Genomic DNA, 15645 nt, shown 5'->3' with positions numbered 1-15645 from the left:
CACAATGTTGCAGTTCAATTCAAGTTAGAAATGTGGGAACCTCTGGCTTTAAACTTACTGGTCTAAACATAGCTCATGGCCATCTGGTCCAAAGTTCCTGAGTTAGTTCTGATGTTTCTGTCATAGATGCACGCTACTAAACAGTCCCAAGAGGATGCGATGTTGAAACAGCTATTCAGTGGTCGTTTAGCTGAAGTCAGTTTGTAATGTCAAACTATCTTTTAGTAGAACAATCTCGACCTCATTCACATCTTTTTAATTGTACCTCCCTTTCCTCTCTTTTCCCTTGGAACAGAAGTCTCCAATTCTATTTCACTTCGTCTCATTTATCTATGGAATTCAATGTGCCTAATTCTATAAAATGTAATCAAAATGTTGAAACACTTCAGACGACATCTGGTTTTTACACATCATTACATTCATTATCTTTACCAATATCACGAATAATCCCATCAAATCTGTTGAATGATGATAATATTGACAGTAAAATTCTATTTAATCATTTCATTTTATTAAATTTTCGATTTTGTTTGAATGATTTACGCTTATTAAATGGTTGGAATTCACAGGCTAAGCATTGTTTATTAGATGCTAGGATATATTTAATAGAAGCAACCGAGCAAGTAAGTCCTATTATTATTATTATTATCATTATTATTCTACATCATGGATCGTTCTTAGATTACCATTAAAATCAGAAAACACAATTATATGAATGAAGAATATTATTTTCCATAATTTCTCATCAAGTTCTACACTTATAAATCCAAATTAATAATCCATAAAATTGGCCAGATTTGAGGCTGAGTACATCATTTAAAATTGTAACATATGAATTAAGGATTATTTGTGATATGAAATAAAATAACATCGTTAATATATCGCAAACAACGTTTATGTCACAAACAATCCTTAATTCACATGTTACAATTTTTAATGATGTACCTAGCCTCAAATCTGGTCAATTTTATGGATTCTTAATTTGGATTTATAGTTGTAGAATTTGGTGAGAAATTATTGAAAAGAATATTCTTCATTCATATAATTGTGTTTTCATATAACGAAAGTTTTTCAGCGATCAAAATCAGAAAACACCGAATAGCTGTACCCTAACATCGGATTCTTCATGAGTGAGAATCTATGGCCCCACTAAATATTGAAACCAGAACCTTCAAGCCTACAGCGACTCACGTACAACTGAGTTTATTTTTATTTACCGCAGTTAAGCCCTTTTGTTAACTTAACGGACAAAGTCATCCATGCTATAACAATTCATTGTACCTTTATTGTTATTGTACTTGTATGAAATATGTATGCTTGAACATTGTTTACCGCCTACGCATATATTCATTCCGCTAGCTTCATTATTGGCTGCTTAGTCGATTCGATGATTCGTTCATTTCCCAGTCTCTCTGTATATATATATATATATATATATATATATATATATATATATATATATATTTGCACTATATACACTACTACTGCTACTACTACACTCGCATTTCGCTGGCTCATTCGTTTGGCCTCTCTGCTTTGTGGTCTGAATTATCTGCTAATAAAACTGTAGTAGCTGCTTCTTTTACCTTCTGATTTAAAACACCATGGAAGATTATATGACAACAGTACGAGGGTGATTGGTTATCGAAGCACAGCCGCTACAGATTTGGCGATCCCGAATCGCGAGCACGAAACAATCTCCGACGACATAATCCAATTCCGAAAACCCAACGCACTCTACTTCAATTCGAGCTTTTATTTGGATTATAATCATAACTGTGGATTTATTATCTCACTATTTTAATTATACGTACATTATCTCACAAACATTATTGAATATGACGATAATATTCATACCAAACAACGATATTTTACAAACAATTGATATTTTGGTGCAATTTAGTAAGTCCGTTCTTTGTTATAAATTGTACCATTTGTTATTATCATTGTTTTTATCGATTCACTTCTCTCTGTGACATTCACATTATATTTGTATACTTTTTGATTTTTATAAAAATGTCTTTAAGTAACGACACAATAAACATTTCACAAACGCCGTCCGTGAGGTCCATTAATGTAACTATTCCCCCTTTTAAGGTCACAGACCCTGAACTTTGGTTTATCAGGCTTGAACGTTACTTTGTAGCTAATTGTGTGCATACACAGCGGGATAAATTTGGCCACGCGAGCTCACTACTCCCAGATGAAGTAGCAGGCAACGTACGAGAGGTCCTAACTAAGCCAGACATAGAAAAACCATACGACGCACTAAAGCAGGCAGTGATTAAAGCCGTCTCATTAAGCGACCGGCAAGCCGTCAAACAGCTTCTCAGTCAAGTGCAGATAGGAGATAGGACTCCACCGCAGCCAAAAAACTATATGAGAAGCATAATCGGAGACAGAAAAGTAGATAAAATCATATTTTATCAGTTGTGGTTACGACGACTTCCAGCGGACGTGCAGCAGATCCTTGCAGTTGAGGACAGCGATGTCGACATAGACAACATTGCTAGGATAGCCGATAGGATTTATGAGAGAATGAAACAAACGAGTCGCAAAGACATAGTACCACAGTAGATGAACGAATCGAGGCATTACAAAAGGATATTAACGTTTTATGCCACAAGCTGACGAAACTAAATCAGAGCGATATGCAAAGAAGATGGTCACGAAACAGATCAAGAGAGAGAAGCCGATCATGTTCTAGGAGACGCTCAGCCCCTACAGTATGTTGGTACCATCAAACTTTCGGCGACAAAGCTCGAAACTGTAGACCGCCATGTAAATTTAAACGACCACACCGATTGTCGATAACCGCCGCGACAACTACAACAGCTCCTAGAAGTAGTCGTTTATTTTACGTTCAAGACAGAGTAACAGGCGCTCAGTTCTTAGTGGACACGGAAGCGGAAGTAAGCGTCGTGCCTCCAGTGAGTAACGAAACACGAAATATTGATACAACGCTAACGCTTAAGGCAGCAAATAAATCCGATATAAAAACATACGGCAAGCGAAAAGTAACCTTGAATTTTGGTCGTAGTACTACATTCCGTTGGGAATTTATTATCACAGATGTATCCGTACCTATGATTGGTATCGATTTCTTAAAGAATTTCGACTTACTGGTGGATACTCGACGAAACCCGCTCGTGAACGACGACCGTTCAGTAGTGATAAGAGGAGTGACAACTGATCACGTATCCATGAATTTAGTAGTGTCAAAAGACAAGAGCGAGCCATATAGATCGCTTCTCAACGAGTACGCTGATTTGATGAGGGCATCATACGATAACAGAGATCTTAAACATACTGTGCAGCACCATATTATAACGGAGGCTAGACCCAAAAGGTTGAATATTGCGAGAGTTCGAAAAATTGATGAAGCTCGGTATCATAAGACCATCTAATAGTCCCTGGGCATCCTCGTTGCATATGGTTTCGAAGAAGAATGGGGAAATCAGGCCATGCGGAGACTATAGAGCTCTTAACAAGCAAACTATAGCAGACAGATATCCGGTACCACATATCCACGGCATTACTACCAATATGGAAAGTGCCACGATATTTTCAAGAATTGATCTCGTTCGGGCCTATTACCATATCCCCGTAGCGGCAGAAGATATACCTAAAACGGCTGTAACCACTCCATTTGGGCTATTTGAGTTTTTGCGAATGCCCTTCGGATTAACTAATGCAGCCCAAACCTTCCAAAGATTCATCGATCAGGTTGTCAGGGGTTTGACAGGAGTACACGCATATATCGATGACATACTAGTAGCTAGCGCTACCGTGGAGGAACACCTACAACATCTACGACAATTGTTTACGAAACTTCAAGAACATGGCGTCACTATTAACGTGGAGAAGTGTGAATTTGGAAAGGAATCATTGCAATTCCTAGGTCATATTGTGAATTCACATGGTATCATGCCAGTTCCGACAGAAGTTGCTGCTATTCGTAATTATCCGTTGCCCGATTCACAAAAAGAATTACGACGATTCTTGGGACTAATAAACTATTATAGACGATTTATTCCAAACTACGCAACAATATTACAACCATTGACGGACGCTTTGCGAAGACATACCCGAACATTCCGTCTTTCAGCAGATGCTATACAGGCTTTTGAGAACGCTAAGCGAGCGCTAGACGAAAAGACGATGTTAGTACGACGAAAGAACGAAGCACCACTAGCCGTCATGACAGACGCATCGAACATAGCAGTAGGAGCCGTATTGCAGCAGTTAGTAAACGGTTTGTGGGAACCACTTTCATTTTTCTGTAGGAGATTAAATTCTACTCAAACGAGATATAGTACGTTTGGAAGAGGACTATTATCAATTTATTTACTTACTTACACCTGTTACTCCTCGTGAAGGAGCATAGGTCGCTCACCAGCATTCTCCATCCAACCCTGTCCTGGGCAATCCTTTCCAGCTCCTTCCAGTTGTAATTCATCCTTTTCATATCTGCTTCTATTATCCGACGTAATGTGTTCTTTGGCCTTCCTCTTTTCCGCTTCCCTTCAGGATTCCAAGTTAGAGCTTGCCTCGTGATGCAGTTTGACGATTTGCGTAATGTATGTCCTATCCATTTCCATCGTCTTTTCCTAATTTCCTCTTCAGCTGGAAGTTTGTTCGTTCTCTCCCACAGAAGGCTATTGCTGATGGTATCCGGCCAATGGATGTTGAGTATCTTGCGTAGACAGCTATTTATAAATACTTGTACTTTCTTGATTGTGGTTGTTGTAGTTCTCCAAGTTTCAGCTCCATACAGTAGAATTGCCTTGACGTTCGTATTGAAGATTCTCACTTTGATATTGGTTGAAAGTTGTTTTGAGTTCCATATGTTCTTCAATTGTAGGAATGCGGCCCTTGCTTTGCCAATCCTCGCCTTTACGTCTGCATCTGAACCTCCATGTCTATCGACGATGCTTCCCAGATATGTGAAGGATTCTGCATCTTCCAGAGTTTCGCCATCAAGGGTGATTGGATTGCTGTTCTCCGCTTTGAATTTGAGGACCTTGGTTTTCCCTTTGTGTATGCTGAGGCCTACTGATGCAGAGACTGCTGCTACATTGGCTGTCTTTATCTGAATCTGTTCACGTGTACGTGATAGGAGGGCTAGGTCATCTGCGAAGTCCAGATCGTCTAATTGGTTCTGAGCTGTCCATTGTATTCCGTGTTTTCCTTCAGATGTCGAGGTCTTCATAATCCAGTCGACCACCAGAAGAAAGATGAAGGGAGAGAGTAAACAGCCTTGTCTGACTCCGGTCCTTACTTGGAATGCATCTGTCAGCTGTCCTCCATGCACTACTTTGCACTGTAGTCCGTCGTATGAGTTCCGGATAATATTGACAATCTTCTCAGGAACTCCGTAGTGTCGAAGAAGTTTCCATAATGTCCTCCTATCTACACTGTCGAATGCCTTTTCATAATCAATGAAGTTGATGTATAGTGACGAGTTCCACTCAACTGATTGTTCGACGATGATCCGTAGTGTTGCAATTTGGTCTGTGCACGACCGATCCTTTCGGAATCCAGCTTGTTGATCTCGAAGTTGGGCATCTACTGCATCCTTCATCCGGTTCAGCAACATCCTGTTGAAGACTTTCCCTGGTATTGACAGTAGTGTAATGCCTCTGTAGTTTTCACATTTGCTCAGATCTCCTTTCTTTGGAATCTTGATGAGGTGTCCTTCTTTCCAGTCCATTGGCACTTGTTCCTCCTCCCAAATCTTTTTGAATAGAGGGTAAAGCATGCTTGTGGTTACTTCGACGTCTGATTTCAGTGCTTCAGCTGGTATGTTGTCGGGTCCTGCTGCTTTCCCGTTCTTGATTTGTCTGACGGCCATTCTAATTTCTTCCGTCGTTGGTGGGTTGACATCTATAGGAAGATCTATGTGTGCTGCTTCGATGTTCGGTGGATTCATTGGAGCCGGCCTATTCAGGAGTTCCTCGAAGTATTCTACCCATCTGTTTCTCTGTTGTTGAATTTCAGTGATTGGCTTGCCTTCTTTGTCTTTGACCGGCCTCTCTGGTTTACTGTATTTCCCTGATAGTTTCTTCGTTGTATCGTAGAGCTGTTTCATATTTCCTTCTCTAGCAGCTTTTTCTGCCGTCGTTGCTAATTCTTCCACGTATTTCTTCCTGTCGGCTCTAATGCTCCTCTTCACTTGCTTGTTTGCTTCTATGTATTCAGCTTGTGCTTGGACTTTCTCTGCTCGTGTTCGGCTGTTGTTAATTGCTTAATAATGCGTATGTCTACAGTGGAGTGGAAGTTATAATTAATATTTAAAATAGTAGAAAATTATCAATAGAAAATTATAGCGACATAACGTTGAGGCCATCTTACTCTGCGGTTACATCAGTCTCCGGGTAACCGTAGAGTAGTTCCGTATACCAATTCGGCTGGGCAACATCCAATGTCCTGTTTAATTGTTGCTCATAGAGCTAATATTACTAGAGGGAGTTCATTGACCCAATCGCTGTTAACAATGAAGGATGTAAGGGACGCTTTTAATTGCCTATGTAGGTGTTCGACCATTCCGTTAGCCATTGGATGGTAAGATGTTGTTCGAATTCGTTTAATACCGAGGAGTTCTGTAAGCTGTTGAAAGAGTCGACTTTCAAATTGTGCTCCTCTATCAGTTGTGATAATCGTTGGTACGCCGTAGTAACAAATCCAATTTTCAACTAGGGTTTTGGCTACCGATTCAGCTGAGGTGTCTTCAATCGGTATTGCTACCGGTCATCGTGTAGACCTGTCAATGCATGTAAAGATATAATTGTATCCTTTCGAAATAGGTAGTGGTCCTACAATATCGATGTGTATATGCTCGAATCTAGTGTCTGGGTGTGAAAATGGACCTGCTGCAGAGCTAGTATGACGATGTACTTTGACTTTTTGGCACTTCATGCATGCTTGTGTCCAATTACGCACATCGTGATTCATGTTTTTACATACGAATCGTTCACTGATCAGCTTTATTTTGGCTTTTATTCCTGGATGCGACATGTGTATGCTTTCGAATATTTTCTGTCGCAATGCTTTCGGGATAAATGGTCGCGGTCGGCCTATTTATGTATCACATATTACTTTCGTGTTACCGAACCGCATCTCTTCGACCACTAATGATGTCGTACCCTCGGATCTGAGCTTAATTAACTCGATGTCTCCCTCTTGCAACTTTGCCAGACCGTTATAATCAATTCCACTTGCAATAAGCGTGTTTGTTGTTGCTCTTGACAGTGCGTCAGCCACGTCGTTTTCTTGTCCTTTAATGTATTGTATATCGGACGTGAACTGTGAAATGAACTCCAACTGTCGGATCTCTCTCGGGGAATAATTGTCTTGCTTTGCGCTTAATGCTTTCGTTAGTGGTTTGTGGTCTGTATAGACGGTAAAATTTACGCCTTCAACCATATGACAGAAGTGTTTTATTGCTAAGTAAATTGATAATAGTCCTCTTCCAAACGTACTATATCTCGTTTGAGTAGAATTTAATCTCCTACAGAAAAATGAAAGTGGTTCCCACAAACCGTTTACTAACTGCTGCAATACGGCTCCTACTGCTATGTTCGATGCGTCTGTCATGACGGCTAGTGGTGCTTCGTTCTTTCGTCGTACTAACATCGTCTTTTCGTCTAGCGCCCGCTTAGCGTTCTCAAAAGCCTGTATAGCATCTGCTGAAAGACGGAATGTTCGGGTATGTCTTCGCAAAGCGTCCGTCAATGGTTGTAATATTGTTGCGTAGTTTGGAATAAATCGTCTATAATAGTTTATTAGTCCCAAGAATCGTCGTAATTCTTTTTGTGAATCGGGCAACGGATAATTACGAATAGCAGCAACTTCTGTCGGAACTGGCATGATACCATGTGAATTCACAATATGACCTAGGAATTGCAATGATTCCTTTCCAAATTCACACTTCTCCACGTTAATAGTGACGCCATGTTCTTGAAGTTTCGTAAACAATTGTCGTAGATGTTGTAGGTGTTCCTCCACGGTAGCGCTAGCTACTAGTATGTCATCGATATATGCGTGTACTCCTGTCAAACCCCTGACAACCTGATCGATGAATCTTTGGAAGGTTTGGGCTGCATTAGTTAATCCGAAGGGCATTCGCAAAAACTCAAATAGCCCAAATGGAGTGGTTACAGCCGTTTTAGGTATATCTTCTGCCGCTACGGGGATATGGTAATAGGCCCGAACGAGATCAATTCTTGAAAATATCGTGGCACTTTCCATATTGGTAGTAATGCCGTGGATATGTGGTACCGGATATCTGTCTGCTATAGTTTGCTTGTTAAGAGCTCTATAGTCTCCGCATGGCCTGATTTCCCCATTCTTCTTCGAAACCATATGCAACGAGGATGCCCAGGGACTATTAGATGGTCTTATGATACCGAGCTTCATCAATTTTTCGAACTCTCGCAATATTCAACCTTTTTGGGTCTAGCCTCCGTTATAATATGGTGCTGCACAGTATGTTTAAGATCTCTGTTATCGTATGATGCCCTCATCAAATCAGCGTACTCGTTGAGAAGCGATCTATATGGCTCGCTCTTGTCTTTTGACACTACTAAATTCATGGATACGTGATCAGTTGTCACTCCTCTTATCACTACTGAACGGTCGTCGTTCACGAGCGGGTTTCGTCGAGTATCCACCAGTAAGTCGAAATTCTTTAAGAAATCGATACCAATCATAGGTACGGATACATCTGTGATAATAAATTCCCAACGGAATGTAGTACTACGACCAAAATTCAAGGTTACTTTTCGCTTGCCATATGTTTTTATATCGGATTTATTTGCTGCCTTAAGCGTTAGCGTTGTATCAATATTTCGTGTTTCGTTACTCACTGGAGGCACGACGCTTACTTCCGCTTCCGTGTCCACTAAGAACTGAGCGCCTGTTACTCTGTCTTGAACGTAAAATAAACGACTACTTCTAGGAGCTGTTGTAGTTGTCGCGGCGGTTATCGACAATCGGTGTGGTCGTTTAAATTTACATGGCGGTCTACAGTTTCGAGCTTTGTCGCCGAAAGTTTGATGGTACCAACATACTGTAGGGGCTGAGCGTCTCCTAGAACATGATCGGCTTCTCTCTCTTGATCTGTTTCGTGACCATCTTCTTTGCATATCGCTCTGATTTAGTTTCGTCAGCTTGTGGCATAAAACGTTAATATCCTTTTGTAATGCCTCGATTCGTTCATCTACTGTGGTACTATGTCTTTGCGACTCGTTTGTTTCATTCTCTCATAAATCCTATCGGCTATCCTAGCAATGTTGTCTATGTCGACATCGCTGTCCTCAACTGCAAGGATCTGCTGCACGTCCGCTGGAAGTCGTCGTAACCACAACTGATAAAATATGATTTTATCTACTTTTCTGTCTCCGATTATGCTTCTCATATAGTTTTTGGCTGCGGTGGAGTCCTATCTCCTATCTGCACTTGACTGAGAAGCTGTTTGACGGCTTGCCGGTCGCTTAATGAGACGGCTTTAATCACTGCCTGCTTTAGTGCGTCGTATGGTTTTTCTATGTCTGGCTTAGTTAGGACCTCTCGTACGTTGCCTGCTACTTCATCTGGGAGTAGTGAGCTCGCGTGGCCAAATTTATCCCGCTGTGTATGCACACAATTAGCTACAAAGTAACGTTCAAGCCTGATAAACCAAAGTTCAGGGTCTGTGACCTTAAAAGGGGAATAGTTACATTAATGGACCTCACGGACGGCGTTTGTGAAATGTTTATTGTGTCGTTACTTAAAGACATTTTTATAAAAATCAAAAAGTATACAAATATAATGTGAATGTCACAGAGAGAAGTGAATCGATAAAAACAATGATAATAACAAATGGTACAATTTATAACAAAGAACGGACTTACTAAATTGCACCAAAATATCAATTGTTTGTAAAATATCGTTGTTTGGTATGAATATTATCGTCATATTCAATAATGTTTGTGAGATAATGTACGTATAATTAAAATAGTGAGATAATAAATCCACAGTTATGATTATAATCCAAATAAAAGCTCGAATTGAAGTAGAGTGCGTTGGGTTTTCGGAATTGGATTATGTCGTCGGAGATTGTTTCGTGCTCGCGATTCGGGATCGCCAAATCTGTAGCGGCTGTGCTTCGATAACCAATCACCCTCGTACTGTTGTCATATAATCTTCCATGGTGTTTTAAATCAGAAGGTAAAAAGAAGCAGCTACTACAGTTTTATTAGCAGATAATTCAGACCACAAAGCAGAGAGGCCAAACGAATGAGCCAGCGAAATGCGAGTGTAGTAGTAGCAGTAGTAGTGTATATAGTGCAAATATATATATATATATATATATATATATATATACAGAGAGACTGGGAAATGAACGAATCATCGAATCGACTAAGCAGCCAATAATGAAGCTAGCGGAATGAATATATGCGTAGGCGGTAAACAATGTTCAAGCATACATATTTCATACAAGTACAATAACAATAAAGGTACAATGAATTGTTATAGCATGGATGACTTTGTCCGTTAAATAAGTTAACAAAAGGGCTTAACTGCGGTAAATAAAAATAAACTCAATTGTTCGTGAGTCGCTATGTCATCACCATTGGCTAATAGTTGGAGTTGTAATGAGATGCTGTAATTCTTTGTGTTTTTCCTTGTCGGATGTAAGGAAGTGTCGAACGGACGAGAAAACATATGTTTTCACGATGTCGCTTTCTAGCTGAAGTTAGAAATATTAAACATTGGATACCGATTCAATGCGCTTAAGGAGATATGTGAAGGTTCTGGGTTTGTGGTGAGGTCATGGTTATGCACTGGGTACAAATCCTGTAATAAGGCTAAAGAACTCTAGAGAGGTTTCAAATTTTTGGTGCTTGTCTAATTAGACTCAGTGATGTAAAAGGTAATTTAATAATCCCCATTAACTTCCAATACTAAAACTGGTGCTGTTTAGTAATAAATCCTTTTCGGAAATTATCGTAGTATCGATCAATTTGAAGACTGCGAAACGCTACTATAAATAGGAAATCGTAGCGTGTACATAATTTTTGTTACATATCTGGATAACAGATAGGTAATTCATTAATAATAATTTGTGAACGGCAAAACATATATCAAGAGTTAATGAGTTAAATGAAACCTTACAATCAAGGCAGTATTAGAAAAATTATCTCAAGACAAATATTTCATTAATACGTAATAAAAATATGTAATAATAATTCATCGTTGAATAGTCTGCAAAGTTTTAAACTTTTATATTGGTTATAATGGAACAAGTATTGCAGAAGTTAGAACTCTTGGAATTGTATAATTGCTAAATACTTGGATGTTTACGTTTCTGTATTTCATTTGATTTACTAACTATGAATGTATGTACTATTATTCTTAGTTTATTATTAACCAATTATGTACAACTTATCCGGTTCACAATCATTTCTGACTCCTATGTGTATAATTATTATTTTCTATTATGATCGTACGATATGGTTCAGTATGACTGTATTTTAAACTAATGTTTGCTTTAAATATAATGATAGTAGAAGCTGGGCTCCAGTCGTCTCATCGGATTTGAGGCTGAAGACACAGATAGGTCTTCGGATAGGTGGATCAATAGGTGTGTAGCTTACGTCAACTCAAAGTTAATTGTACCAGTCAGAACATCATTACTGAAGTTTATGAATACTAATCTAATGACAGAATAGCTAGCTTGAAGATAGATATTTCTGACTGGAGAATCGGCCATGTGTTATGAATAAACGTCTCCGGGACATAAAACCACTTATGCGCTCATATCTAACAAGGGTTGGTTTTGAACTATACTGTTTGTAAATGTATGTGTTGGTGTGCATTTGAGAGGGAGGAGTGATACTCTAACCTCATAGGCTACCCACGCGGAAGAACTTACGATCCACTAATTGGAAGCTATGTGTTTTAGACAGTAGCTGGATGGAATCAAATTAATAAACATATATGATTCTCACTATTTCATTTATTTATTTTATTTGAACACATAAATATTGGTACAAAAGGGCACCAAATACATATGCGCCACATAATCCACTTGATTTGTCTGTGGGATGTGTTACTGTCCGGGTGCCCAGACCGAAGCAGGTGATTTTCATAAAAGGCCACGTTCGAAACATTCGACCTAAAGGTCTGATCCGCGACTTGTGTCATTTATGGCGTAGGCGAGATATCCGACTACCAAGCATGGGACGAGTTTACTGCGCAGCCGTTCTTTCTGTCGTACTTCATGGCAGTGAAACTTGGCTGGTAAGAGAAGAGGATATTCGCAGGATACTAGTATTCGATCATAGGTATCTTGGAAACGTTGCTCGTATATCCTGGGACCACCGAGTAAGTAATGTAGTTGTTAGGAAACGGGTACTAGGTAAGGATGGTAAATCGATTGATGAATTAGTGAAACTTGATCATTTGAGATATCTGGGACACGTGTTACGTATGCCCAACCACTGACTACCCCAACGTGTGATGTTTTATGATGTAGGAGTAGGTTGGAAGAAGGGGAGAGCAAACTCTCTTCACCCTTGGCCGTACCAGGGCATTAGGAGGCTGATCCCCACGCAGTTATAAAACAAATCCTTTTTTTTGAAATCTCATTTATATATTGTTTCTTCCTAATCTTTTGTTATTTGATCTGTTTCTTTTGTTTAATAGCTCGAATCAACTATTTGTAATCTTTATTTGAATATTTTACACTCATCAATATTTTATATACATGATAATATAATGGAAATGAATTTTTATAGAAAATTATCATCTATCTGTTATTTGTTTGGAATATGGTGTAAAACATTATATGAAAATTATAATTCTATTAATAATCATTCAATTATACCTATAACCAATATTGAGTCACATAATTATCCAAAGAACAATACAGATTCAAAACAGTTTAATTTTATGGTAAGTATATATGTATGATGATGAATATGTTTCGATTGTTAAAACGGTAAATGGAATGTTAACCGTAAGATTAATTTTTGTTACAAGTCAGAGTATACATTCATCCATTCGGTGACTTTGAGTTAAGAACTGTTCAACACAATTTCTCAAGCTGAAATAGTGGACTGGTTGTAATTGTCTACAAAAGGCCAAATTATTATTATTATTATTATTATTATTATTATTATTATTATTATTATTATTATCTGGACTGTCAATCTCATAAAAACAATAGATATTAAAAGGCTGAACAACTGAAACAGTTTTATGCTAAATTGTTAGTTACAGTGATTATGAAAAGTTTCATTATTGTTGTATTTCTGTTTTTTATAACCTTGATGTAGGGCTAATTAATGTAACTGTTAACAAATCGTTAAAGATATGCTTATCACTGGATGGTTAAAAATAGGATTAGTTAACGTAATCCGATTTAAGATTAATCATGGATAGTATATAAAATAGCCAGGGAGCTATCCAGCTATATATATATATATATATATATATATATATATATATATATATATATTCAAATGATTTATACAATATTGTCTTTCTCGTTGTTTTATTTTTCATAATAGTATTTTTTGTTTTAATACTGTAAATTGTTTTTAGGCACAAGAAAGCTTGTCTAGAAGAAAGTTCTTTCGATTAATTGAGTATCTTGGTTTGAATACACGTCAGTTAAATGTACGTATTTACTTTGGTGATGGTGGTGGTTCTCGTATTGCAGTACGTAACAATAACATCAATACCGGTAGTACTAGTATTATTCATCATAATGCAGAAGGATCTGGAGCAACTGACAGTACTATCAGTGATGATAATTCTGGCGGTGGTGTTATTACTGCAGATTGTAAATCATTGAATTGTACTGATGATTTTAATACAGAACAACGCTATCCTGATCATAATCAGATTGGAATGATGGGAAGATTGAAAAGTAGAAAAATCCCAAAAGTGAGTTTATTTTACTATAACCTTCTATCCAACTAGTTTTTGTTCAAATATATACATATGTCTATGGAGCCAATATTAAAAAAGACAGAAGTTTCAAGAAGTTGGTGTTTAGTTTCTGATCATTTCTTAAAGCTATGCTCTCGTAATCTGTAAATGTAAATCGAACGATAGTATTAATTTTTGTGATTTTGAAGAAAATTGTATAGTTGACATCGAACAACTGTTTATTGGTAGTCGTCTATCAATAATAGCCTGATTAAAGTGTTATTTACTTCCTGGCAGATTTGATTAGGTTTTAATTATAGAACTAATGAGAAGTTAACTGATCACAATATGCCAAATTCAAATGTTATTAAAAACAATAATGATCCAGCAGTATTATCATTAATGGCTTTATTCAATATTATATTTTTGGTAGAATATAGAATTCTCAGCACAAAGTATTTCCGTTTCTTATTTCTTAATCGACCCTTGCGATAAATATTGAGTGATCTCCATTTAGATGTTATCAGTTCAGGAATCCATATCTGAATAATGTTCCTTCTTTTCAATGCATATTGCCAGCCACCACGATGTCTCTGATTGTACATTTTTGTAATTTGTACAGCGAAAGGTCGTAAACACTTCATAAACACTCCTGAATAGGTTATGCGATTAACAGACATCATGATGTGTTAAAACAAAAATCAGGTAACTTGTTGAGATATTTAGATGTCAAGAACAGGTAGCCGAAATATTCAAGCAAGCCACCAATATATTGTATTGTAAATTTAATTGAGGTTATTACTTAACATTGCCAATTTTTCATGAAATACTTATTATTACTATTTAATAATGTACTATTTATTCCTACTACTGTATATATTCTTTTATAAATGACTTGATTATTCCAGCTTTAGACAGAAGACCAAGTGTTGGCTCATTCTATTTTCTCTGTTTTTATTTGAAAAGTAATTTATATAGTGGTTATAATCAGTTATAATATTACCTTTCCCCTTATCTTCATTTTCCAGATTTTACTTGTACTCATTCCTCATTTAAAGTCACCTGGATTACAGTTCGGTTTTACAAATTCTCTTGTAAATCTTCAATTTGATTTTCATGAATTAAATCTGAAAAGTTAGTTAATTTTAGTTTTCTGTGCAAATGTATAATTATTTAGTTATTTTTAAAATAGATTTTAATTGACGAACTAATCTTAGACCACTATTGAAAACCTAGAGGCTATTCTGTCGTACTGTCAAACGCAGTCAGCAGCGCGCAACCACGACTCTGACACAGAATCGAATTCAGGAATTACGGTATCACGCGAACGTTTAAGCTCTAGACCAATGAGCCGTCATTTTGAATGACAGTTTTCCACCTCAGGCAATGGACGATGGTTGTAACGTGGCTGGAGTGACAAATTAACACCGTTGAATGCTGGCTCAGTGGTCTAGAGGTTCAACGTTCACGGTGAGATGAGTTTGTGATTTAAAATCTATGAAAATTCTATGGGTTCCACAAAACTCTATACTGATATTTATTTAGTTGCATCCGTGTGGACTTTACTGGATCTTTCTTACTGGCATGGTACTGCTGTGTTGTCATATTCAAGCTTCATCAAGTTTCGATACCCTTTAGTAACTGTTTGTGACACTCAGCGGTATGTGGATATCCCCATTTCTTGAAGATTGTAATGTGTGATAGCCATTTGACTCCAGTTGAGTA

General features: G+C 37.7%; 1 protein-coding gene across 1 annotated transcript in view; it reads left to right on the top strand.

Moving 5' to 3' along the window:
- The window catches only part of MS3_00009123 (uncharacterized protein), a 99844-nt gene that overhangs the window by 9129 nt on the left and 75070 nt on the right, over positions 1–15645 (top strand). Inside the window, exons 8-11 of the mRNA XM_051217457.1 lie at positions 296–623; positions 12691–12939; positions 13591–13935; positions 14949–15054. Coding sequence (XP_051064865.1) covers positions 296–623; positions 12691–12939; positions 13591–13935; positions 14949–15054 — 1028 coding nt within the window. The remainder of the gene's footprint in view (positions 1–295; positions 624–12690; positions 12940–13590; positions 13936–14948; positions 15055–15645) is intronic.

Source organism: Schistosoma haematobium, chromosome 5 (assembly GCF_000699445.3).
Source record: "Schistosoma haematobium chromosome 5, whole genome shotgun sequence".
NCBI lineage: Eukaryota > Metazoa > Platyhelminthes > Trematoda > Strigeidida > Schistosomatidae > Schistosoma > Schistosoma haematobium.
This window is presented reverse-complemented; position numbering and strand designations above follow the sequence as displayed.